Source organism: Leuciscus leuciscus, assembly GCF_965113295.1.
Source record: "Leuciscus leuciscus genome assembly, chromosome: 16".
In the NCBI taxonomy this organism is placed as follows: Eukaryota; Metazoa; Chordata; class Actinopteri; order Cypriniformes; family Leuciscidae; genus Leuciscus; species Leuciscus leuciscus.
The window spans coordinates 19,117,408-19,144,786 of NC_138740.1; the positions used below are offsets into that span (position 1 = coordinate 19,117,408).

Sequence of the window (27,379 nt, forward strand, 5' to 3'; positions counted from 1 at the left end):
TGCTTTAAACCCCCTCTGTACATACAAGAATGCATCAGACGGCCATTTCAGAGTCTTTAATGGTGCGCCTTGCTTCTTTTCATTGCACAAGCCTGGATTGCGCAGGACTACAATAACATATTCAAGAGCTTACATGGAGGAAAAATACTGCATGCTTTATTTTTTAATGCAAGAGGTTGCAGGATAACATTCCTACACACTGGAGCTGTGCGTGTATTAAGCCATTCTGTGTGCACATAATCGTTTTTGAATCTTATTTAACTGAATCAGAGGCCAATTTTTTAATAAATATGACATGCTTACAAAGTGTCCACACACAAAACAATAAGAAATGCATATTTGACCTAGATTAAAATAGTACCTGGCTAAAAGCATAGAGCATTCACCTGTAAACGGAACACTGATGAGTCAAAGCGTTCAAATCGGAGCGCCACCAACACTGTCTAATTATGTGAGATTTCACGCTATATATAATCAGCACAATCCTTTTTTCACAGTCCCCGCCATTTTGTTGCATTTCTTGTCTCTTGAAGATGAATCTCATTGTTTTGGGTACCATTAAATGGCTGAGTCCTCTTAAATCTATAACAAACTGCTATATATTTTCAGTTCTTTCTCATTGACTTTCATCCTCCTATTCAAAATTTGGAACAGGCCGTGCATCTGCCTCGGACCCGTTCTTTGGTGTTGTTGTTGTACCCGGGGAGGGCCACCACATCTGGGTCTGTGTTGCTGGTGATGTTCTCCTCATGGGTTAAAATGTGATCCACCAGACATTTAGCTGCCGCCTCGATGTTTGTGTTCTCCTTCAGTGGGCAGAAAATCAAACAGAGTGTCATTCAGACAATAAGATCTCAAAGCATAACCCTAAATTACAGTCACACACAGGTTTGGGGTCGTTAAGATTTTTTCATGTATTTGAAAGAAGTCTGTCATGCTCAAAAAATACTGTTAAAATACTATTGTGAAATATTATTATAATGTAATTTATTCCTGTGATGCAAAGCTGAATTTTCAGCATCATTACTCCAGTCTTCAGTGTCATATGATCCTTCAGAAATCATTATAATATGCTGATTTGGCGCTCAAGAAACTTTTCTTATTATTCTCAATATACTGTATGTTAAAAATGCTTAATATTTTTGGTGAAAACTGTGATACATTTTTTCTTTTAGGATTCTTTGGTGAACATAAATGTATCTGAAATATGGTTTTGTAAGATTATAAGTTTATAAATGTCTTTACTGTCACTTTTGATCAGTTTAATGCATCCTTGCTGAATAAAACTTCAATTTCTTAAATCAATCTTACTGACCCCAAACTAACAAAATGTAAAAGTCCCAATTGTAAGTAAAATATTATCTGGATATTTCATTCATGTAATACTATGACATGCATACCTTACATACAAAACCATAATTTTTTTTGGCCAGTCCATATGTAAAGAAAGCATTGTCTATTCAGCCCAGATCATGTGATATTTACCCCAGGATGAATGCAACAGTTGTATGGCATAACTTTTAATGCAACTCAAAAGGCCTGTTCACACCAATAACAACAACTATAAAGATACCAATAAAATGAAATGATATTGTTGGAATCACTTTCAGAACAATTTTTCCCCCCAGAAGATGAATGATAAAAACATTGACAGCCAATCAGAATCAATCCCGCTTTAAGAGCTTGAGCATTTAAAGTGCCAGAGGACATTACTGAAGCGCGCGCTTATAAACAGAATGATATTATCGTTCATGGTGTGAATGGGCCAGTTTATGGTTGAAAATATATAGGCAAGGCGGTTGTAAACTGCATGGTAGAATTTAAAATTGTATTAACAAGTAACAAAAATAATAGAATAATGTACAAATAAAAAGTGCACACTCATAATGTGATTAAGGGTGATCCAGAGTTAAAATATTTCAGACATTATTGTGTTAAGCTGGGCTATTTATTCCAGGAACCACTTTATAGCCCCATCTGCCTTATGCACATCATTCTCCTTTCACACAACTGTGTAACTCATTAAAGTGGGCCTGTAGATGGTAAACAAAGGCCTTACTGCTAACTAGCACAAAGCATTCTTGCTGTATTTGTTCTAAATGCAAACACATACACAACTCCTGATTCTGCATCTGTGAAAATAGAGCAGAACCAATGGATCATCATGAACACAACACCCGTGAAACTACTAAGCAGTTTTTTTTTTGTTAGTTTTCTCATATAGTATAGTCAGATACTCTTGCTTATAGGGACGCAAAATATACCCCTCACCTTTGCAGAGGTCTCAAACCAGCCCACAAATCCATTCTCTTTGCAGAATGTGTCAAGCTTTGGAATCTGGGAACGCAGCCCCTCACGTGATTGGTCAGACTTGTTGGCTAGAAGCACGGCTGGGACAGGTTTGCCATTGCTGAGGGTGACCTTTATGTCCAGGTCGTCTTTCCATTTCTGCACCGCATCAAACGTGGAGGCTCTGGTCACGTCAAATACTATGAGGGCTCCCACGGCCTCCCGATAGTAAACCCTTGTCATGTTCCCATAGCGCTCCTGTCCTATGACAAATGTGGGATGGCAAACTGGAGGTCAAACATCACTCAGACACAAATAGCATCATGTTTTTAATCATTGAGTGTGTTATTCTTAGTAATAAATCCTACAATATAGTCTAAGAACCAATGTATGTATCTGCTCCGTGTGTGTGTGTGTGTGTGTGTGTGTGTGTGTGTGTGTGTGTGTGTGTGTGTGTGTGTGTGTGTGTGTGTGTGTGTGTGTGTGTGTGTGTGTGTGTGTGTGTGTGTGTGTGTGCGTGCGTGTGTGACTCTCTAACTCTCATGTGACTTTAGCACGAGTATGAGACTAGCTGAGATTAACACAAGACACATTCCTTCACATTCACACAAGGGAAATCAGTGGGAAGAGATTTCAGAGGCAAATAGCAAACCTTATTATGATTTGTCATACTATACGGACCGAATATTCAAAATAATCTGTTGTCTATATCTATTAAATATAGGCCTAACATAATTATATAGCCTATAATAGATATACTAGATATAGATATATAATTAAATATAAATATAATAAATAAATATTATAGATATAGAATTAAATGTAATAGAAATATATAATAATTATGCATTAGATATATCTATCTAATGCCTTTTGACCAGCACCCTAAGTAATGTTAATGATTTAACATCTTTAATTAAGCATATTATGAACTAAAGGAACGCCAGTGGGGGAAAAAAAAAAGTTTAACATAAAAATGTAACATTTAATATAATAATGGGATGACGTACCTGCTATGTCCCATAACTGCAGCCGGACCACCGTCTGTTTGTCCCAGTGAAGGACTTTAAGAGCAAAATCCACTCCAATAGTCGCGCGATAATGTTGAGAAAATACCTGATGAACGTATCGCTTGATTATTGACGTTTTTCCAACTCCGAGGTCTCCGATGACCAGAACTTTGAACAAATGTTCTTTCTGCATGATGACTTAAAAAATAGCAAATAAACAACCGGATCATAAACGCAGTGACCTACTTTTTGTAAAGTTTGTAGCACGAGTGCTCTTATGTATCACAGCTTATCCATTGATCATTGTTGAAGGATTACAGTTTGTAAGAGGCACGCGCTCTTAAAAAGTTTATATAATGCTCAAAAGTTAGGTCAAACCGCTCTGTCACTTCGAAACGGTGCTCGTCCTTCTTACTATAGCCTACAGTACAAGCACAGGTTCCTACATGCTTTACCTTCCCATTTAGTTCCACATATGAGAAAGAAAACAAAGTGGACGTATTTAAAAAAATGAATAATACGAATATAAATGTATAATAATTAAAGTGTTTTTCTCCAAAGAACTGGTAAATGCCACGGATGAACTCAGCTTCTTCAGATACTGTCAAGTAGAGTTATGATGGAACGCCACGCCCATTAAATCACGCTGCGTCATAGCCACGCCCCGTCTAAAAATTGTTTGATTAAAATTTATTTTTAGCCCCTCGTGGGAATAGAATTAGTAATAATAATGTATTTTATTCTTTAAACATTTTATATTTTAAACATATGCCAGACTTGGGGATTGCAACACTTTCCAATTAGCATGAAGGGTAGGCTACATATTTTTAAAGTAAGTTTTTATTTACATTTTATTTACAATGCCACAACATTTAAAATTATTTTAATGTTTATTTATTTTTTCATTTAATGTATAAAATGCTTTATTTATAAAATTTTCTATTTTACTACTCGAATTCATCGATTTATTGTGTTTGTTTTTAACAATGCCTGGTTATTTGTAGAGGTTTGCAAACTCTGTGTTTTTATTGTTTTAATGTAAACCCTAAATACGGTTTATGTTTATTTACTTTTCGATTAAAATGTTTCCAATTTTTTAAAACTGATATTAAAATGCTTACAATGAAATTAATGATGTGGAAGCAGCAGTGATGGGAGCTAATTATTTTGAATAAGCAGCCTACATGGAAGGGACAGCGGAGATTTGAGACACGGCCAGCAGTGCGTCGCTCTAGCAGTTATTACGGTAATGGTACTGATGAGGGATGAGTCAGGCCATATGATGCTGATGATACTGCCATTTCATCAGCACATTTCCACAAACATCTCTTTATCCCTAATCATTAGATTGACAATATGAATTTACAAAGAATTTATGGGCATTCTGAAAGTAATAGGTCTTAATGCAAACGCCCAAGACGATTATGGTCACTCGTTTGGTTATTTAATGCACATTCAAAGCGCGACTAGTTGCACATTTATCCTCACAAACATTCGGGTGTGCTTGGATGCCTTGCCGGGGAACGTCACGGTGTTATACGCTTTCTGACTGAAAGATAGCGAAGAATATGGGGCTTGCCATCCGCAGACACTGAGAAGCATAACCAAGGTAATAACTACACAACATATTCAATAATATGCATAAATAGAGCGATTTCTGTAAACAAGTGCGATGCTCAACTCATAGGCCTGCAAGTAGACTATCTACTAGGCTATGCTTTAGCTAGCTTGAGGGACTCGGTTATGAGACTCGATGTTGTTATGAAATGAATTATCGTTCCGTTACTGAAGATGTCGTGTTATACATGGATTATTATGAAATCGTATTCATTAGGCTATATTAAACTGTCATTAAATAAATACAGGCCCGATAGGCTACTCATACAACTACTGAAAAAAGAAGATTTTATTAGCCTACATTTCGATCAATTTGACCTCAGTTATAGCATTTTGCAAAACCATTCCCATGTATAAATGTATTTGATACTTTGGACTTCCAGTCAAATGAATGGTCTCGCATCATATATGTAATAAGGTAATTATACATAACACCTATTTGAATGATACTCATACATTTAAAGATGGAGGCTCAGCTGTTAGTGCTCATCTACATGATCTGATCCTTAAAAATGACTTTCAGAATAATAAATAATGTCTTTGAGTTGAATAAAACAAAAAATTAAATTCAAGGATAAGTGCATTTTGACAATTAAAATTTTTTGGTAAACTGTTCCTCCAATTAAGTTGCCTACATGGTTATGTTTACTCAGTGTAATCTATCATTTTGTCTGACAGCATACTGTTATTCCTTGACAGATAAAATAAGATATGGAAGCTATATGGCTGTACCAGTTCCGGCTGATTGTCATTGGCGACTCCACAGTGGGGAAGTCTTGTTTGATCAGACGCTTCACAGAAGGACGTTTTGCACAGGTGTCTGATCCTACTGTTGGCGTAGACTTCTTCTCCCGTCTGGTGGAGATTGAACCAGGCAAACGCATCAAGCTTCAGATCTGGGACACGGCAGGCCAAGAGAGATTCAGGTACATCTGGTGCTGTCGCAGTTACATACACTGCCTTGTAGTTGTTTAAAGGCTTAGTTCAACCAAAAAGGAAAATTCTGTCAGTAATTACTCACCCTCATGTTGTTCCAACCCCGTAAGACTTTCCTTCATCTTCGGAACACAAATTGAGATATTTTTGATGAAATCTGAGAGCTGGCTCACTTCTTCATAGGCTACTAGGTAATCGTTATCTGCCATTCCAGAAAAGTTTGTAAAAACATCGTTAAAATAGTCCAAGTGACTACAGTGGCTCAACCTTAAGTTTATCAAGCGACGAGAATACTTATTGTGCGCAAAAACAAACAAAAATAACGCCTCTGAGTGAATTCAAGTAGTGTAACAGTGCAGCGCTTCTCGGTTGTATGTCAGAACGTAGGCTCACTATTGGCCAGCATCACACGCATCACACACATGACCAGCGTCGGCCAATAGTGAGCCTACGTTCTGACGTACAACCCAGAAGCGCTGCGCTGTTACACTACGTGAACTCACTCAGAGGCCCAAACAGAAGAAAATGAATAGTTGAATAAAGTCGTTATTTTTGTTTGTTTTTGCGCACAAAAGTATTCTAGTCGCTTGATAAACTTAAGGTTGAGCCACTGTAGTCACTTGGACTATTTTAACGATGTCTTTACTAACTTTTCTGGGATGGCAGATATCGATTACCTAGCAGCCTATAAAGGAGTGAACATGCAGTAGGATGCAATTAGGAAAAATGTTTGTGTGTATCATGTTTTATAAACCGTTCTTAACATTTTGAAAATGGTCATATGTTCACATTTAGGATCATTCTACTCACATCTTAATAAAAGAGGTCCCTATTCTCAGTGGAAGAATATAATCCACTCATCCTGCCCATAACCAGAATATCTCCGATTGATTCATTGTTAGTCTTTCTATCATGTATATTTCATATACTATTCCACTCATTTCCGGAATTTCAGTTTGTAACCATTTCCCTGTAAGAGCTTTCTTACAGGTCATCAGCAGAATTCCCATCGAGTATTTCCATGCTTGATTAATATTATTTAATAATCAATTTATACTTTTGTATATGCTTATGCAATTATTTTTTTCCCTGTTGTAATGTGCAACGTGTTCTCCCACCAGTCTGATATCGTCTGCTCTTCTCCTCTGTATGTGATCTAGATCTATCACAAGGGCTTATTATCGTAATTCAGTGGGTGGCCTTTTGCTTTTCGACATCACCAACCGGCGCTCCTTCCAAAATGTCCACGAGTGGCTGGAGGAAGCGCGCAGTCACGTGCAGCCGCACAGCATCGTCTTCTTACTGGTCGGCCACAAGTGTGACCTGGAGCCGCAGCGGCAGGTGAGCCAGCAGGAGGCAGAGAAACTGGCAGCCGCTTACGGCATGCGCTACGTGGAGACCTCGGCCCGCGACTCCATAAATGTAGAGAGGGCTTTCACGGAGCTGACGCGCGACATCTTCGAGCTGGTCAAATCTGGTGACATCACCATCCAGGAGGGCTGGGAGGGCGTCAAGAGCGGTTTCGTGCCCAACGTGGTGCATTCGTCCGAGGAGGTGACCAAGAGCGACCGTCGCTGCCTCTGTTGATCAAGAGACTCCTGTCGGCGTATCACGCAAAAAACCAGTGCTGTCGATCTCCCTCAGCTTGACATTCCCACTACTGCAGCCCCACAAATACTCTCATCCCCTCAATCAATGTTTTCTGCTTTCATAGTTACTTCGAATAAAGTTCTTATTCTCCTAAAAGTCCAAATAATGACTTAAAGATAAGCAAATGTGAATTAACTGGAGCTTTGGCGAGTCTACTCGGTCCACCTGGCAAGATGGAACTTGGAGAACTGAGTTGTGAGAACTGTTTAACTAAAAGATTGCAGAAACACACTGAACCTTTGGAGCAAAGAAAACCCAATATTTACACCAAAAGTTTATCCAGTAATGATGGATCATGTGAGAGCATGTACAGGAGGACCACACCAATCCAAACGTCCCATTGGACTAAATAGCCCCTAATGTGTTCAATGAAGATACTCATGAATAATAATTTCCTGTAAATCCTTTTTTTTCCTTTTTTTTAAGAGAAATGAATAATGTTATTCATCGATGATGCATTAAATTGATCAAAGGTTAAAATATTTCTATTTCAAATAAATCCTGTTTTTTGAACCTTCTATTCATCAAAGAATCCTGAAAAACTGCATCATGGTTTCCACAAAAACATTAAGCAGCACAACTATTTCAACAATGACAATAACAATAAGAAATGTTTCTTGTGCAGCAAATCAGCATATTATAGTGATTTCTGAAGGATCATGTGACCCTGAAGACTGGAGTAATGATGCTGAAAATTCAGCTTTGCATCACAGGAATAAGTTACATGTTAAAATAGAAAACAGTTATTTTAAATTGTAATGGTATTTCACAATTACCGATTTTAATGTATTTTTGATTAATGAATTGCAGCCTTGGTGAGCATGAGACTTCTGCCCCCAAACTATTGAATGGTAGTGTATATTGGCTGTTTATTTGGGACATTTAATTTCAAGAATGAAACAGTAGGGGGAGAAATTCTGTTCCTTATGGCCTGACAAGAAGGTGACCGATTTCGCCTGCAGAGGTCATAACAGTCACAGGGAATGTGACACGTTCTTCTTTCCTTCAGGATGCACCCTCGTGATTTTTTAAGTTGTTAAATGATTCAACACGTACATTAAATGACTAAATCAAAGTATAGCATTTTAAATGGATACATTCAAATCTCGGAGATCAGCTATAAACCTTCCAAAAAACATGCAATTATAGAGCCACATTTAAGTTTCCCGCCTTTTTCTCATTTAAAGTGCGTCATGGTATCGACACTTTTCCAGGGACATTAGCAACATACATATCTGTAAAGCACTGATAAATCATGTCCCTATTTTTTTTTTCTGGTCAGGTTCTTCCTAAAGAAGTTCACTCTTTCATAACTGTTGCCTGTCACTTGAGGTTAGTAGCTGCTGAGAAAATGTAAAATTTTTGACTTACAGACTAATAATGTCATTTAGCCGATTGAAATGACTATCAACTGTGTATTTACTGATCTTGTTGGAGAGATGGGATGAACTATCAATAAAATGTGTGACAGAAACTGTCTAAAAATTATTTTATTTTTGCTTTAAAGCCACAAACGAACAGCCTCAGTTGTTTTGTGAAACATTTTATTTTAAAAAAGAGAAAAAAAACATTAAGAGAATCTTTATAATACAGCTCATTTTCTTTGTACATGGCATGGATATTTACAGTTTAAAAAAACCCAAGGACAAACACAATATGTATATTCATATACTGATAAACAAACACATGTAACACTGCAAGTGTAGCTCAAAGGCAAATGACTTGGTCTATGTTGATACCTACCAACCATCTTTGAGATACATGTGTAACTTCAGGCACTGATCTACAGGAGACATACATCTCCAAATCTGAATCCAAACTAATGCCTGGGATCAGACACCAATGCGTTTACATGCTAAATTTTACATGTCTGGTACATGTAAACAAAACCATTTTCAGCTGATTGTGAAACACAAATATAATAGTAAAGCTATACAAAAATAAGCTTCTAATCAAGTCAGAATGTTAATATATTAAAGACAAAAAAATGGGTTTACAAATAGTGGTTTTAAACAACTTCTATTCTATTATTCTACGAAAATATGCTTTTGCAAAACCAACCAAAAACGGCTGAAAAGGTGCTGAATTTCAGCATCCCGGATGGATAAAATATTCATACTATAATATATCAAAAAGGTATAATGAGAGCACAAGATAATTGACAAGTTTGATTGAGCAATCGTAAACTAGTATTCCACTACATTACAAATTCTCTACAATAAAGAACAAAAGTAGATAAAGGTACATGAGCTCAACAGCCAAGCTGCCAAGAACCAGTTTCAATGGAAACTAAAACAAAAACAAAACAAATCTGGTGAAAAATACTTCTCAATATTTCTCAAGTATCTAGACCTTTAGATAGGAAAGAAAGGCTTGTTTTTTTAGTCTTCAGGCAAGTTTAGGTTTAACCCTTGACCTGTGAGTTGGTTATTATTGCAGACTAACCTTACTAACAAAGTTAGCACAGTAACCATAGTTTCTTCTCAAATATTACAGCTAATACTGTTCAAAATAAATATCATTATGGGATGACCTTCAAAGAATATAAGTAGCTTTCAGAATCTTTCAAGTCGTGGCGGTTTCTATCAAAGTACTGGTTGGTAAGGATAACCGTAGATACACTAATGTTCAAAAGTTTTCGAAAAGAAAGAAGTCTCTCATGCTCACAAAGGCTGTCACTTTTGATCAATTTGATGCATGTTCTTAAAAAAAAAAAAAAAAATTCATAAAGACCCCAAACTTTTGAACGGTAGTGCAAGTAGTTTTGGCAGAAACAGCAGTTATCAAGGAAATTTTTATAAGCATTGTCTGGAAATTCAATAACTGTTATATAGTTCGCTTAAGTAAAATCATCAAGTTTAAGGAAGTCGTATGGATAGGTAAACTATACATGTTCATATAAAAACTCCCCCCCCCCCAAAAAATAATTTAGTATTTTGTAAAACTGAACATTTTCTGGCGCAACCTCATATGGTCCATTCAAAACTCTCACACTTTAAAAAACTATCATATTATACCACAACACCAGATATCATTATCCCAACATACAGAAGGGCTAACAACACGCTGTCTTTCTTAGGAAATGGAAAATGGGTTTTTCTATCCATGCACTCTTTCATTCAACGATTTTGGCCATGCCAATAATGTTTTTTCAGTTTCAATTCTTCAATCTGACAGTAACCAATGACCACCGATACTCTCTTTTCATTTTCACATTCTGCACGGTGAACACTAGGGGTCCCTATTGTAATTCAGGACCTCATGCTGTAAAACCAGGAGGCAGAAAGAGACCATTTTGGATTCAGAATCCAAATGCTTTAGAGCACAAACAATGTGCTTGGAGCTCGATCACGAAAAACTAAATACCCTTTACACGGTCAGCTCATTTTCCTCCAGACAATATGGCCATAACAGTACTAGTGATTACAGCAGCAGCCACAGGGACATTTAAACCAGCATCTACAGTACTGAAACGCCAAAGCTGCACGACGACCTCTAACGGAAAACTCTTAGGGATTTTCTAAGAGGAACCTGATCATTTTGAGAGGATGAGAAATCCTTTTTTTCCAATTGAGTTGTTTGGGGCAGTCTCTTCAATAAATGAGGCATGATTTTCACATTAAATCTAGACTTAAACGAACATTTGTAGGACGATATGCCCGCCGTTCTCTCTCCTTATCAAGGGGAAATGCCCTCCACTTCACTCTCTTCAACGCCTAGATATATGGGGCTTTTGTTCTGAAGGGGTGGCTCGTATTTTCGGAGGGAGCTGTTCGTGGCCTCTGTGCTGTTCCGGATACCATAGCCGAAGTAGATTATGAAACCTGGGAACGGACAAGAGAGAAGAAATGGGAGGTTTGGAATGAAGGAAACAAACATGGCGCTATCACACAACAGATGTACTCACCGATGCCCATCCACACGGTGAAGCGGCACCAGGTGGCCATGTCCAGCTGCATCATGAGATAGATGTTGACAAAGATACTGAACAGAGGCAGCCAAGGTAACAGAGGCACCTGCACACAGAAAGATATACACTTAAAGGGACAGTTCACCCAAAACATTTAAATTCTGTCATCATTTACTCACCCTCATGTTGTTCCAAACCCTTATGACTTTTGTTCATCTTCGGAACACAAATGAAGATATTTTTAATGAAATCTGAAGAATTCTGTCCCTCCATTGACAGTCTACGCAACTACCACTTTGACCCTTCAAAAGGTTCATAAAGAGATTGTAAGACTAATCCATATGAATCGAGCGGTTTAGTCATTTTATTTAGAGTCGCTTTATATGATGAACAGATTTAATTTAGGCTTTTATTAATATATAAACATTGATCAGCCAACATGCATAGAGCATTGCAAGTGATTGTGTCTCTTTAGAAGACTTTAAACCGCTAGATTCAAATGGATCTATTTTACGATCTCTTTATGAACACTTTGAACTGCCAGATTTTTGGGTGAACAGACATTTAATGGAGGTACAGAAAGCTCTCAGATTGAACTGTGTTTCGAAGATGAACGAAATTCTTATGGGTCTGGAACAACATGAGAGTGAGTAAATTCATCATTTTTGGATGAACTAACCCTTTGAGGCTGAACAAATTTTAAAACACTAGGCATCGGAGTCTGTGACTTTTGCCAATTAGCGCCAAGTCATCCAGGCTGTAAATATGGGCAAAAGTCATGTACTGTATTCCAGCCTTTGATAGAGTGTAAGTATTTGGTGTTCAGCTGAAGAAAGAGAGTTATACAGGTAAACATCAGGGTGAACAAATGCTGAAAAAACCCTCATTTTTGAGTGAACTCTCCCTTTCAGTCTGAGTATTTGTGTTGTAATAGCGCATTTCCTTTTACGTAAGTTCAGTGCTTACGTTCAAGCCCGGGCAAAGATTTATGGCATAATAAAAATGCAAATTCAATAACGAGGACATCTGGTACCTTGAAGGTGAGAGCTTCATTGCTCTCAGGCTGCCTCCAGATCACAATGACACACAGGATGCACAGCAGGACCAGAATGACACACGTCATCACCCACACAATCTCGAGATTCACGATGGCTTCCAGACGCTGAGCCAAAACCACACACAGCACGGTGATCAGCGTAGCTACGCAGACAAGAGGATATTGGAATTAGTCCATAATCAGCTCATTATCTACATCACTGAATCAGATAAATACAAATAACACAGATACGAATGTAGAACCGGGTAGAGTGTAAATACACTACCATTCAAAAGTTTGGCTGTTTTATCATGTTCTTGAAACAAGTATTTTTTGCTCACCAAGGCTGCATTTATTTGATGAAAGAATAAAACGGAAATATTGCGAACATTTTTACACATTAAAATAACAGTTTTCAGTTCTAATATATTTCCTATGATGGCAAATCTTAATTTTCATCAGAAATCATTGTAATATGTTTATTTGGTGCTCAAGACAAAAATGTATTAGCAATGTTGAAAACAGTTTTTTTGTGAAAACCATGATACATTTTTTTTCCAGAATTCTTTGATGAATAGAAAGTTCAAAAGAACAGCATTTATTTAAAATAGAAATCTTTGTAACATTAAATATCTTTACTGTGACTTCATTTATTTAATGTGTCCTTGCTGAATAAAATATTAATTTCTTTAAAAAAAGAATCTTTCTGACAACAAACCTTTGAACGGTAGTATTTATTTCTAGCCCAAATTCACACACCAGAAAGGCACAATACTTCTCTACTGTATCAGTTTTTTTGCATGCTCAATTCATGCATTTTTACATTTAGATTTAGTTTTCAGTCATTTAACACTCACTCAAGTTAATATTTAAAAACACTAATAATTGAATAACACTTAAATGTAATCTTTAGCAAATTCTGTACATTATAATGTTGTGATGCTTCAATCCACTTGTATATATCATATAAAACGACTGGTTTTAAGTTTTTAGTGTTTTATGTTTTTATTAACTTAGACTAACTCACACTTTTATAGTGCATTCTTTTTGAGGGGGTGGGTCAACTATACCTTTAATAGTAGCTAGATTTATCAAGAAGTGACAAGCAAAATCTTCACTCACAGATAATAGCAGTTGTGCCGTAGACGATAGTTCCCGACATTTCGGTTGGCAAGTCCTTGGAGGGAAACAGGAGGAGTTTCAGGGAGAATTTCTCTTTGCGGGGACTGTCATCCAGCTCTGTGCCATATTCATCTCCACTGTCTCCACATACGGCCACTTTCTCGCCACCGACCAGTTCCACCAGTTTCTCAGTCTGACTGGACGAGCTCAGGTTGCCTGGCTGATATCTAAAAGTCAAAAAGTTTGGCGGTGAGTCAAACTATATACAGCAAACCCACAACATGCAGCACTGTTAATCATTTTACATACAGTAACATTTCAAATGTTTGGAGTCAGCAAGATTTTTTTGAAAGAAAAAAGACTTTTGTTCAACAAGAATGCATTTAGCTGATCAAGTGACAGTAAAGACATTTATAATGTTCCAAAAGATTTCTATTCCAAATAAATGCTGTTCTTCTCAACTTTCTATTCATCACAGAATCCTGAAAAAACACAGTTTCCACCAAAAAATATTAAGCAGCACAGCCGTTTTCGACATTGAAAATAATAATAAATGTTTCTGGAGCACCAAATCAGCATATTACAATTTTTTTTTTTCTTCTGAAATAAATTGCAATTTAAAACAGACAACAGTTAAGGCCCTTGCAGTCCGAAATTCACGTCCGAAATTTTCGCACGTTAAAAAATAAATACGACCTCACGTTATGTCAATCACGCTTGCACACTGCCTCCGAAACTTTCGTCCGTCAAAAAAAAAAATTAGAATCAGGTTTGATTTTCTGCATTTTTCGCATCCGTAGCAAACATTTTGAATGGTGTTTTGACAATTCAGAGCCGCCGAATCACGAATGCGAAAAAACGCATGCGATAATTTCGGACTCGGTGTGCAATCGCCCTTTATACTGTTTTTACAGCAAATTTTTTAATGAAATAAATCCTGCCTTGGTGAGAATAAGTGACTTCTCCGACCCCAAACATTTGAACAATAATGTATGAAAAAATTTGCCAAACATAAGAGGCAATTTACATATAGGAGTCTTAAAGGAACCGTAGCAAAAATATTTTTTTAGAGAGGAAAATAATATAAATGACAGTTTTTGGATTTAACATTATATATTCACAGGGAAACATTATTTTACAACATGACCTCTCTAAAAACTTTATGCGTTATATAATAGTAGACCCATTGTTAAGTATTTGTGGTGCAGGTTTTACCATACCTGAGAATGAGGACGCACACGGCCACCAGAGAGTATGCAAGCAATGTTCCTATGGACATGAGGTCAACCAATGCAGCCAAATCAAACAGAAATGCCATGAGAGCTAAAAGAAGACAAAACAAACAAGTTTCAAATCTTATCCAGCCATAACATTTCAAATCTTACATAACACCATCCACCACCTTTAAGAGCTCAAACGCCACACCCTAACCAGATAAAAGCTATTGCTACCATGTAAGTTTTTATTCAGTAGCAGCCATGACAACACACTCTTCTCACATATCTCTGCAGCGTTGCACTGGGTGGCCCCGCCCACAGTGAAATCTCATAGGTCCAAAATCCACATAACTGTATATTATGTTCTGATTGGCTGTGGTTGTGCCGCATCTCTAACAAAGATTATGAGACGCCTGTAATTTGTGCAAATTTAGGACATGCTGGAACACAAACCAATAAAGAACAAAGAACATCACTCACATGCTACTATTCCAGACACAGCAGTCGCCAGCAGTGGAGTTCTGGTTCTCTTGTTCATCCTGGAAAGGGAACGGAAGAGCAGCCCGTCCTCTGCCATAGCGTAGATCACTCGAGGCATGGGGAACATGGAGCCCAACAAACTAAGATAAAAACAAAACAAAAATAAAAACAGATTCAGATAAATGGAAAATGTTGAACGAAAACATTACAAGACAATCAGAATAGTCCTTGAGTTACCTTGTTGAGAGGGCACAGAGTGAACCCACAGCTACAATATAGCGTGCCGGCGCCCAGCCCACGTAACTGAAAGCCTCGGGCAAGGGACTCTGGGTGTTGAGTTTGTAATAGGGCATCATGAGAGTGAGAGCAGCTGACACACCAAAGTATGCAAAGAAGCAAATGAGCAGAGAGGCCACAATGCCCACAGGAATGGAACGCATTGGGTTCTTGGCTTCCTCACCTACCGGAAAAAAAATAAGGTTAAATCGAACCACGTACATATATGACTCATTCCGCAGATGGCTTTAGAACAAACAAAAACAAAATGTTCAGCAATCAGTATTCGAGCTCTAATAACTGCAACATTTATGAGACGTACTTGTTGTAGCAATGCAATCAAAGCCAACAAAGGCGTAGAAACAGGTGGCTGCGCCAGATAAGACGCCGCTGAAGCCGAACGGAGCGAAACCTCCACTTCCAAATATGCTTTCTACCCGTCTGTGAGAACAGAATAGATTTGTCAAATCTTGTGCAAGAAAATCACATTATCCACCTCTCACAACTGGGAGAGATCCTCATTTGCTCCACTTTAAAACCAGTAGCTTGTGGCTGAAACATTGAGCTGGATTTTTTCATGTCAAACTTACTCTGGTTCTGTGATATTTGTATCATTGACAAAGTCTTCATATGTGAGGTTCCAGTTTGCTGTGTCGCCCTTGACAAAGCCAGAGATGATGACAAAGCCCAGCACAATCAGGTTGATCCCAGTGAAGATCTTGTTCACCAGAGCAGACTCGCTCACACCAAAAGCAAGCAGTCCTGAGGAGGAAATATCTTATTTAATCATTTACATTTTAGTTTTTTTTACTCACATGTATACAGGTGTACAGATAGACAGGTATAAAAGACACTTTTATTTGTTAAATATCAAATTTCCATTTTTTCCCCCAGTTATATTTTTCATCATCTAATGCTCACTTTAAAGTTAGTATTTAACACTTAAATGTAATAATCTTTAATTTTATAATAACAATGTTAAATGTAATCTTTAGCCAATCTCCAAATGAAATATCCATATTATTGTGAAGTCAGAATTTTCTTGTAGCATTTAAAACAATTGATTATTTTATTTATTTTTATTCACACAAAATAGCATAGAATTTTAATCAATAACTTATTGGTTATCGGCTATAAAATATAATTTTTGGCTTTTAGGTTTTAGCCAGAACTTTAATACCGGTGGATCCCTAATCATAACTAGTTTTTGGTTGTACTGTTTATCTCTGTTTTTCTAGTAGTTAAAAAAAGATGAGCAGTTAATGATGAAAATCCTTACTTGTTCAAATACCTCATTTAAATGATGATTTCTGTTTTTAAATTTCTCACCAGTCAGTAGCAGGATGAGAATGAGGGCAAATAGGTCCGGATATTCCGCAAGAACCTTCCCAGGAACCTTCATGGCCATGGAAGCCCTGAAGAAGTTCGAGATCTTCTGCTCGATTAAGTTATCGAACGTAGAGCTCCAAGCTCGCGCCACACTAGCTGTGCCTGAAAGCAAGAACAAGCTTTTCAGTTACAGTGAATTTCTTCAAGATGATCGTCAACTAGTACAGTACACATACCTATAACATAAGAGAGGATGAGGTTCCAACCAGTGATGAAGGCCCAGATTTCTCCCACTGTTACATAACTGTACAAGTAAGCAGACCCGGTCTTAGGGACTCGTGCACCGAATTCTGCATAGCACAGTCCAGCAAGCATGGAGGAAAGTGCGGCCACAAGGAAGCATAAGACGATAGCAGGACCAGCCTTCTCTCTCGCAACCTCCCCAGCCAGCACATACACTCCAGCGCCAAGTGTGGAGCCCACCCCGAGTGCCACCAGATCAAGAGTGGACAGACACCGAGCGAACCGCGTTTCCTCCCCAGAGCAGTTCAGAGCACGACGGCGCAGCAGCGCATGTCCAAAAGAGGCAATTTTGTCCACCATGGTTAACGCGGAATGAGGAGTCAAATCTGGTGAGGTTCTTTGTTGTGCTGGTTCCAAGGAGCTCTCTTTCACTTATGTCTGAAAGAGCACATAAAACGGGAAGGAAGAGTTAGAAACATTTGGGTGTGTGTCTGTGTGAGAGTCATTGCCCAAGGTAAACAGTTTGTATGGCTAGGTTTGATCTAACCAGTCTAGTCAGGACATAGTAAAAAAAAATGTTTTATCTGTTCATCACATCTCATTGCCAAATGTCATTCTCCGAATTCCTAACCGCATAAGGAACTATAAAGCTGCCCGTAATTCTCAGAGGAAGAGTTCCGTGTACCAACTCTCCAGATTTCCGCCCTTTAATTAAATAGTCGGTTATGGGCAGATACAAGTGGAATCTATTACACACAGATCCAGTAAAGAAGTATTCTTTGAGGAAAGGTCAGGCAACAAACTTCATGACATGAATGAGGAAATTTTGTCCACAACCAAGACTGTATCTGAACAAAAGTGAAAAATAATGACAAAGACAACATCAAGCGACGGAGGACAAAAAGTGTCAAATGTACATTTTTCCCCCCATTTTTTATTTATTTAAATAACACACTACCGTAACGTTGTGAAATATTATTACATTCAGATACATTTCTTATTATTATCAATGTTGAAAACGGTTGTGGAAACAGTCATACATTTTTTCAAGATTCTTTGAAGAAAGTTCAAAAGCGCAGCATTTATTTAAAATGAGAATAATTTGTAATATTATAATAATATCTTCACTCACTGTTACTTTCAAATCAATTTATTGCATACTTGCTGAATAACCGTAATCGTCATCGGCTTGATATGAAAATTTGAAATTACTTCAAAAAGGGCAACGCAAGTCTGTCATGAGAACATTATAATTGTGTGCTTGGGACATGGCTTTTAATGGTGAGACTTTTGTTTTTGTAATCAGGCTCTCAAAAATGATATAACAACTTGGATTTAGATTTATCAGCCAATATATCAGTTATTGGCTTTCAAATATAAAGAATAATCGGTATCGACCAAAATTTTTATATTGGTGCATCCCTAGAGGTTTAATGCAATGATATAAGTTCTGTACAAGCCACAAATCAGAGTGATTTTAAATATATTTAAAACACACACATACAAACACACATATTTAAAGTGAAGACCTACACTACTCACAATCCTGAAATGCCTTGGATCTCCCAATCAGATGTTCCCATAGAATAAAAGAACCATGACAAAAGAGCTCAGCAGTGAACTCCCTTTCTCGTGAAAAACTGCAAAAGAGTAATGCTGTGATCCAAAGCTCAGAACTCTTTATTAAGAATATCCCTATGGAGAAAATAAACGGGATAGACACATCTGCAACCAAGACTGCTGTAAAAGCGTGCATTCAATCCGTACAAACTCAGCTTTACAGTTACATGCACTTTAAAGGTGCGCTCAATATTTACTGTTGATCTGCAAATTATAGCACCCAAAATCCAGTCATTTCAATAGGAATCCACACGATTGAGAATTTAAGGCGAAATATTTACCTGAAATTTTGCAACTGGTTCAAGTTGGTCACGTGGATTTGCCGCATTGACCAACAGAAAGCTGCTTGGTTTGGAAGTGAGTTCTCCGTGAGCAGTGCTTTATACATCACTAGATTCGCTACACTATTGACAATAGACAACGGACCTTTGATGGACCCTGAAATTGACTCATTCTTAAATGATTAAAGTGCCATTGTATTCTTCAGACTTCAGCTCGACTACACAAAAACCTGCTGTAGCTCAATTATAACTACATGTAAACTGACTGTTGCACTCTGCCAACAAGATCCACAATGTTCTGTGTGAACCCGTATCATATTGACCCTTATCGGAGCTGTCTGATTCCAAAGCACTCCTGCTAGCTCATCAGGTTACATGGTCATGTTTATGTCTGAGCCAGCAGTAGTACTGTAGTACACTGTTGACGTTCCTTGCTGTTCTTTACCCGGTGACGTTTACGGTGATGTCTAACAGAAATGATTTGGAAACACAAGCACCAACAAGGTCACAACTAAACCTTGAGTTGTAGCAACAGCTATCAAAACCAAACACTGATGCAATGACAGTGAAGAAAGTTGGAACATGGAGTGCTCTGTTGATTCAGTCTTACATTTCACACACACTTGCCATGACGATTCGACTTCCTGTCCCACGACGGAGATCAATTACTTAACAATTATTTTAAAAAACTTGTCACAAAAACAGCAAAACTAGAACAATGAAATCGCTAAAAATGGCTATATGAAAGTTGTGGAAATGCTAGCAAAGAATCCTGAGTCCTGGATCAAAGACAGGTTTGACAAAGAGGACAGAGGAGGAGGGGGGAAACAAAAACATCCCTGTAATTCACTGTACAATAGAGGGGCTGAAATAGACTCTTTTTATCTGTAAGGTGGTTTGTTTCACTTGGCACAGCAGCTGGCAAGATTCTTAGCGGGTTGAATCGAGCTCAGTCCGGGCAACAGCTCAGAACTTTAAGCCACTGTTATGGTCTTACACAACGCACACAATGGCTGCTTTCTTTCACTACTCACTGCTTTTTGTTATCATGAAATTAATATACGTATACAGCATAGTAATGTGGCAATGATGTATCTAGCAGTTGAGAAAGTCTGGAGTTATGTCTTCCTTTGTACCAGGTTGGAGCGTTGACCAGTTGTAGAGGTTATAGTGCGCTTCGATATCAGTTCCCTTGAAAATGTTCCCCACCAGGAGATACTTTTTGGGCCGTACAGTGCACACACATCTATGATAGGCCACAGCGAGGGCGGCAGTACTAATCTCTTTCTTGTGGTCTCCACGAGGTAAGGGTGACACGTAGGCGAAATTAAATCTTGTAAGGCTTTTGATCTGGCCATGAGAAATTCATGAATGCCATGACGTCTGTTCTGCTGAGGAAACTGGCACACCAACAAGACCTACACTTGACGTGGGTGAATTAAATATATCACTCTTTCCATAATCTAGTTTAAAACGCACGTGGCAAGTTCTTAAAAATGTACTCTTGTTAGGGGTGTAACGATACACAAAACTGACGGTTCGGTACGTCCCACGGTTTTGACGTCTCGGTTCGGTTCGGTTCGATTTTAGCCTAGTAGCCTACGGTGATCTGTCACGCCACATCAAAGAGCGCCAAAACGACATTTAATGTTTGAATTTCGTCATCAAATAGACAGAATTTGAAAGATTACACCTTGCTTATTATCGAATGTAACAAAACACTGAGCTTATTGCGATTAAATGTGGTTAATGGTGGTTAGGCAACGCTGTATTCGTTGTGTACACATAAGACATGAGGTCCAATGAGCCGGGACAGCAGGGGGCGGGGCAGCAGGGGGCGGGGCGGGGCCGCAGGGGGCGGGGCGGGCGTGTTCGGTACGCCATGAGAGTATCGCGATTCGTATCGTGGGTGGTGTATCGCGGTTTTTCGGTTCGGTTCGAATATCGTTACACCCCTAACTCTTGTGTATGCAGGTTTTGCAAAACTTTAATACCATTTTCAAGAAACATTGAAACTTAAATGGCATGTTGTGTAGTGATCAAAAAGAAATTAATATATTTACCTAACCAGTGTTATTTTAGTATTGATGATTATGATTATAGTATTTATGAACATTTCAAAACGAGTTAAACATCCGAGTTGATTGTACTTAAAAATTTAAGGCAGCAACTTTGTAACAAATTAATAGCTGAAAAAATAAAATAAAAAAAAGCATAATGTCATTGACCCACTTTAGTTTGAAGCTAGTAATGCTGATCAATGAATGCACAGACTTATTCATGAGTAAACAACAGCGCTCATCATGTCTATTAAGGGTTTATGTAACCCATTGATGAGTGAGTTGTTAAGTGTTTTGAAGTGACTCACTGGGCTTTTCTCAAAATAAATACCTCAATGGATTCTAAGAGGCTTACATAAAGACCCGCCAACTGGTTAACCGTCTTAACAGGAGAGTACGGACTTCTATTGGTTTACATTAGGTGTTGTTTTTGTTTTGGTTCTCTTTTCCGTAGACCGGATTTTGTACAGATGTAACGCAGTAAATGTGTTTGCCCAACATCTGAACTTTCAAAACAAACCCCACTAACCCCCTATTCAAGGTTTAATCAGTACAATTTCCCTAAAAAAAATGAAACTGGCCAATTACATACTCTAAACCATTTGTGACATGATTGATGATACGTTTGACCATTGAGAGATATTAAAGGCCTATTCAGTCTTATTACTGTTACTCCTCATGGGTAACAATCATTCCCAGGCTCAGGTTCTTACTTAAACAGGGTCAGTATTACTTCTTGATCAATCTAATAACATTGTATTTGATTAATTTAGCAGACTGATAAGACCTATAAGCATGAAATGATATCTGTGGGTAAATGGACATTTCATAGTCTGCATGCAGTGCATATAAACACAGAACGGGAATATATATCTTCTCACGCCAAACAACAAGATATGCCGCTGAGGAAGGAGATACTACGAAACTGTTAAAAGATCCACAGGATTTACTGGACACTGGTGCCATATTACAAGCAGAAAACAGCATGAGAGCTTCATTCTTCGAGAGAACTAACTGCTCATGGTTATGAAACGGACTTATTCAGGCACATGCCGCTGTGAATGAACCTGGGAACCTCTCAAATAGCTGGATTAATGCCATCACAGAGCCCCCTTTAACAAGGCTCCACAGATTGTGCAAAATACCAGCCAGAGATGCTTCATCATACTGAACAAGCTTGAGGTTTTCACTATTATGAACATAATCGTTAACTGACAATTACCAATTTGTAAAAAAAAAAAATTGTTTAAATACTAACTTGTTTCAGTCGACTTGATTTTGTCTATTAGGAATTGATTGGATGGATGGTTGTGGTTAGCTAATGCTGTGATCTAATGCGAGTATGTTCACACACTTGTTCCTCAGAGAAACAACACAACAGCCAGTTATTCTACTTTGGAATATGTGCTCCGTTTCGGAATGTCTGTTTTTGCTTCGGTCTTGCGCCCAATACTAAATTACCCAATAGTATTTGGACACCACAGGGTGCCAGCTGGCAGAAAACACAGCGTATTGTAGCCATGAAACCCAACACACAAACTGGGTCGGAGATCACAGATTCCATCCGACCTAAAAAGCCTCGGCATCCATCTAAATAGCTCTATGTCCAAAGGCATATTTAAACACTATTATTATTATTAAACACCTACTATTGTCAATTTCACTCGTTCCTGTTGCGTGTCCTCAATCTGGCGACCGGTGTGAGCGTAGAGTATTAGGAGAAGGGGGTGGGAGAAACAACCCACTCCAATATTTATCATTCGGACTGCAATACCCATTTCAACCACCAGCTGTCAATATTACATACGGCACCTTTAAAGTCCCCAAGTTGTTTGGCTTTTAGTATGAATAAGTTATGCTGGGTACACACCAAAAGACAATCAGGCTGATTTTGGGCCAATTTCCCCCCTTCCGACAATCCTAGCTATGTCCCAATTATCTTGATGGTTCAACAGATTATCTTATCAGATTTTCCCTTGGTGTGAGGTGTGTTAAGAGTGTCCGAACCTGCTCGGAAGAACATCGGAGCCGCCCCGATCGCGAATCGTAAATATTCAACATGTTTAATATTTACGATCAGAAATCCTGATGTGTGGGGGGGAACTCCGAGGAAAAACGGAAAGCGAGATGATGGAAGACACGGTCTTTCACACACACACACACACACACACACACACACACACACACACACACACACACACACACACACACACACACACACACACACACACACACACACACACACACACACACACACACACACACACACACACACACACACACACACACACACACACACACACACACACACACACACACACACACTTTCAGGAAGCTGAGTGTTAAGGGCAATGAAAAAATTCACATTTAGATAGATATATCCGCCAATATAGATCAGTGATTTTGATGACATCACTCTGCACTTCAGCTTCTCATCAGATTTTCAGTCCAATCAAATGCTCTCTAGAATCTGAAGCTCTGCCCCCTACATTATAAATAGACACTGAAGCTGAGGCCAAAATCAGTCACTTTCTACATCCAGAGACACAATAGCACAGAGCGGATCATATGCGCGAGTCGGCTGAGACCAAAAAACGTATCGAACCCATTTGAATTCTGCACATAATGCTGTATTTTAAAGTGATATGGAGGAGATTAGAAGGAAACTGCGGCTTTACTGAGCTCAACGGCTCTGTCCGAGCTGTGGTAAATGAAACGCTATTGCTATTATTAAAAAGGGGAGGAGCTGTTCGATATGCCACGCCCTGTCTTCCTGTTTCAGTGGAAATTACAGGGAACATGAATTTAAAAAAACAATAATGACGTGCACAGAAAAACAATTTATAATAAATACTAAAATATTTCATTTAAAAAAAAACAAGAATTGACCATTTACATTTCTTGGTGACTTTAAAGTACAATCAACAAATAATGAGAGCTAAATTAACGGATTCTTGTACAGCAAGCCACCACTGTCTAGAGCTTTTTCCGTCATAATCTGTGATCAGAAAATATGAAAAGTTGAGTTTTTTAACCATAATTTGCACTTTTCTACTTAACTGATTACACTGGTCAACAGCCAAAATGCTTCTGTAATAAATGAAGTCAAACTTTACAAAATCTGGGTAACTGAGAATGAAAATAATGCTTAAAATTGTTGACTGGCTCTAGTTAGGCTCCAGTTCAAGACATGCTATTGGGTCAGTATATGACCCTTGACTTGGGAATGGTTGAGGATAAGTACGTAATAAATGGAGGGGATCTCAATTTGAACCAGAAATGACTAAAATACATATTTGACTGGATCTATGAATAAATCTATGACTGGGTTTGGACAGTACTTGCTTTTTCGGCAAAACAATGAATGATGCAATCTGAAGCTGGCATTGCGTCATACATTATGTGAATTGCATCATATTATTCCTAGAAATCATAAATGATGCAATCACAATGAAGCGTACATCACTCTCTGCTAATCAAATTGCCCTATATCAGCTCTAGAAATCATATAGCAGGGGTGCAAAACTATATTCCTGAAGGGCCAAAGCCCTACAGTTTAGTTCCAACGCTGCTCTAACACACATACCTGTGGTTTCCAAATAAGCCTGAAGGACTTGATGATCTGGATCAGGTGTTTAATTAAGGTTGAAGCCAAACTCTGCAACTCTCTTTACAGTGTTTGTTTTTGCAGAGGGACACACTTCTGTTTGGCCAAAATGAGCAGAGATGCCTCGTACTTGTGTGAACAATGCAGATCACTTCAAATGGAGCCCATAAGAGATGAATTTAATGAACATAATAAGAGATGAGCCAATAAGTGCAGAGTAGACAGAACTAAACTATCTAGTATACATAATTGTTTTTGCCTTTTGTTTCACAATACATTTGATTTAACCATTTTGATGATTATTAAAGTGTTACATAAACAGGACGGGTACTCTCTACACAATATACATAGACGTAAAATGTAAGTGTATTGGTGCTGTAATATATATTAGGACTACCGATGTCTCTAAAGAATAGGACCCAACAAAGTCACTACACCACTGTCCATTTAACAGGAAACAATGGTGTTCACAGGTCAAGTATCCAATATATTTAAATTATTATTTAATATCTATATCATTTTTTTTCAAAGGATTTATTAGAATAATACATTTGCATATTTGCAACCTTTAATTGTCAAGTAGTCAATATGTAGTAATAATACTGATAATTATTATTATATTATTTAATTGTATACATAAGTTTTCTGTTGTATCAGTCTAAAAAAAAGTTGTTTAAAAGCTGTATTAAAAAAAAAACTGAAATAAAAATTGTGATGCAGATTAGACCAGCATGCAACCAACTATCACGTTCCAAAACACAGCAAATACCTTAAAATGGATTTTGTTTAGCAGAATAAATTACAATATATATATAAGACTATTTTAATAGATAGCGTATATTAGATTTGATATGTGGCACCACAAACAAAATGCAATAAACGTCACGGGATGATTCTGATGTAATATTTAAACAGCATCATTTGTTAACTTTGGTGTGAGACTTAGCCAGTCTGAACTGGTACCAGTCAGTCGGTTCTGGGCTGATGCAACTCTTACAATAGATACAACGACAACTTCCGGTCAGACAGTGATGAGCGGGAACTCGTGTCGAGTGAATGAATGAAAACACGACGCACCGAGACTAAAAACACGACATTTTGCGAAACAAATCTAAAATACAGCAAATGCAGGCAACAAAAACAAGGCATGTAATACATTTGAATAACATTTAAATTAGCGGTGTTCGTGCTTCCCAGAGCCATTCATTGACTATGGTTCTTCCTAGCTCGCTTAGGCACACGTTTTACTTCTTCAAATAATAATACTGCAAAATAACAGAATAAGAGAAGTGCGAATTTATCATTTGGGTTATGTCATTAAATGTCATTTTATAAAATAAATATAATAATGATAAATAAAATACACCGTTTGAAGGATATAAAATTCTGCAACAGTAGCAAACAGTATTTTGCAAACATAACTGCATGCATTTCGTAGAATGAAATATGAATTATATTAGTATATTGACAATGCACATACATGAGTTGTTCCTTGTTTTGCAGAGTCCAGTAACGTTGTAACATAGCCTACATTCTAAAAAAATATATATATATATTTTTTTTTTCTTACTATATACGTCTAATAGATGCGAATATTACAGGCTAGCGTTAATGTCGGGGCTGTAGGTTAATTTGTGAAGATGATTGCATGCACGAGTTCGATTGCATCATATTTGACCGTATACTAGTGCACTAATGGATCCATTCTGCAGTCAAGATGGAATGAAACGGTATTATCTGTTATATTAAAAGCCAATGTCTATTATATTCAGAAGAGTAAAAAGTTGAAAAGTTACCTCTTGGTTTCTGATGCGAAGGTGCCGATAACTTCAGTTTGTTGTATTTACCTAGTCTGACTGACCGTGTGCGAGTGATCACTCATCCTCATCCTCTAGCCTACGTGTGGACGCACGCTGACCAATGAGCTATCGATGACGTAGTATAAACAAACCGTTGTCTCCACCCATCCGCTGAAGAGTAGCCTACAATCAGCTTTGAGTTTGCGTTCCCATTCACACGCAATTCCCCCGCCAACGTGAAAATCTATAGTATTTTAGTAAATGATTAACTTTCATATCGACTAAACTACGTAAAACACGCTAAACCATTAGATCTCAACAAATCCATCCAACTAGTAAATAAAGAACTTGCCAAAACAGTAGCCTACTTAACTTAAGTGAGTAAAAGTAAGGAAGTTTCTACATTTACGGATTTAAAGGGATAGTTCACTTTGAAATTCATTTTTGGTATGTTTTAGCTTACCTCAAGGGCATCCAAGATGTAGGTGTCTTTTTTTCCGCGGTAGTTTCAATTTTGATATTTTCAGGTCAAACCGTTCTTGTCTGTCAGTCATATAATGCAGGTCTATGGTCACGGTCTCAAAACACAAGCACAGAGTCCAAATTAAAACAATTCCCCGTCGTCCAAATTAAACAATTCCCCATCGTAAGTACACATTGATGGCCTGAGACACGAAACGAGCGGTTTGTGTGAGAAAACGAACAGTATTTATATCGTTTTTACCTCTTATACGCAGACATGTCCGAGTGATCTGATCTGCCGTGTACGCAGACTGGTGCATAGATATATACACTAGATGTCACCTTAAAGACATTCGTTCCAATGAACTGCCGTAGACAAAGTGACATCTAGTGTATATATATCTATGCACCAGTCTGCGTACACGTCACACACCA

At 37.9% G+C, this 27,379-nt stretch overlaps 3 protein-coding genes and 1 long non-coding RNA gene across 5 annotated transcripts; 2 read left to right on the forward strand and 2 right to left on the reverse strand.

Moving 5' to 3' along the window:
• Positions 1–54: 54 nt before the first annotated feature.
• rab38c (RAB38c, member of RAS oncogene family) lies at positions 55–3,886 on the reverse strand. Its single transcript, XM_082140923.1, has 3 exons — positions 3,300–3,886; positions 2,272–2,552; positions 55–806 (listed from the first exon to the last, which is right to left on the reverse strand). Exons 1-3 carry the CDS (start codon positions 3,490–3,492, stop codon positions 639–641), a joined length of 642 nt encoding a protein of 213 aa, XP_081997049.1. The 5' UTR covers positions 3,493–3,886; the 3' UTR covers positions 55–638.
• Positions 3,887–4,595: 709 nt separating this feature from the next.
• rab39ba (RAB39B, member RAS oncogene family a) lies at positions 4,596–10,417 on the forward strand. The gene is made up of 3 exons (XM_082140922.1): positions 4,596–4,908; positions 5,616–5,842; positions 7,013–10,417. Exons 2-3 carry the CDS (start codon positions 5,628–5,630, stop codon positions 7,437–7,439), a joined length of 642 nt encoding a protein of 213 aa, XP_081997048.1. The 5' UTR covers positions 4,596–4,908; positions 5,616–5,627; the 3' UTR covers positions 7,440–10,417.
• slc7a3a (solute carrier family 7 member 3a) lies at positions 9,030–26,632 on the reverse strand. Of its 2 annotated transcripts, none has more exons than XM_082140904.1 (12): positions 26,480–26,632; positions 17,109–17,553; positions 16,873–17,034; positions 16,134–16,305; positions 15,866–15,984; positions 15,505–15,727; positions 15,268–15,407; positions 14,791–14,893; positions 13,571–13,797; positions 12,446–12,612; positions 11,410–11,518; positions 9,030–11,326 (listed from the first exon to the last, which is right to left on the reverse strand). In XM_082140904.1, exons 2-12 carry the CDS (start codon positions 17,473–17,475, stop codon positions 11,181–11,183), a joined length of 1,935 nt encoding a protein of 644 aa, XP_081997030.1. In that variant the 5' UTR covers positions 17,476–17,553; positions 26,480–26,632; the 3' UTR covers positions 9,030–11,180. The 2 variants fall into 2 exon arrangements, 1 of the variants encoding a protein (XP_081997030.1); XR_014198674.1 differs by lacking the exon at positions 9,030–11,326 and adding an exon at positions 12,092–12,238.
• Positions 17,561–18,337, forward strand: LOC309477629. Its single transcript, XR_014198678.1, has 2 exons — positions 17,561–17,973; positions 18,012–18,337. It is a non-coding gene; the product is annotated as an uncharacterized lncRNA (long non-coding RNA).
• Positions 26,633–27,379: the final 747 nt, after the last annotated feature.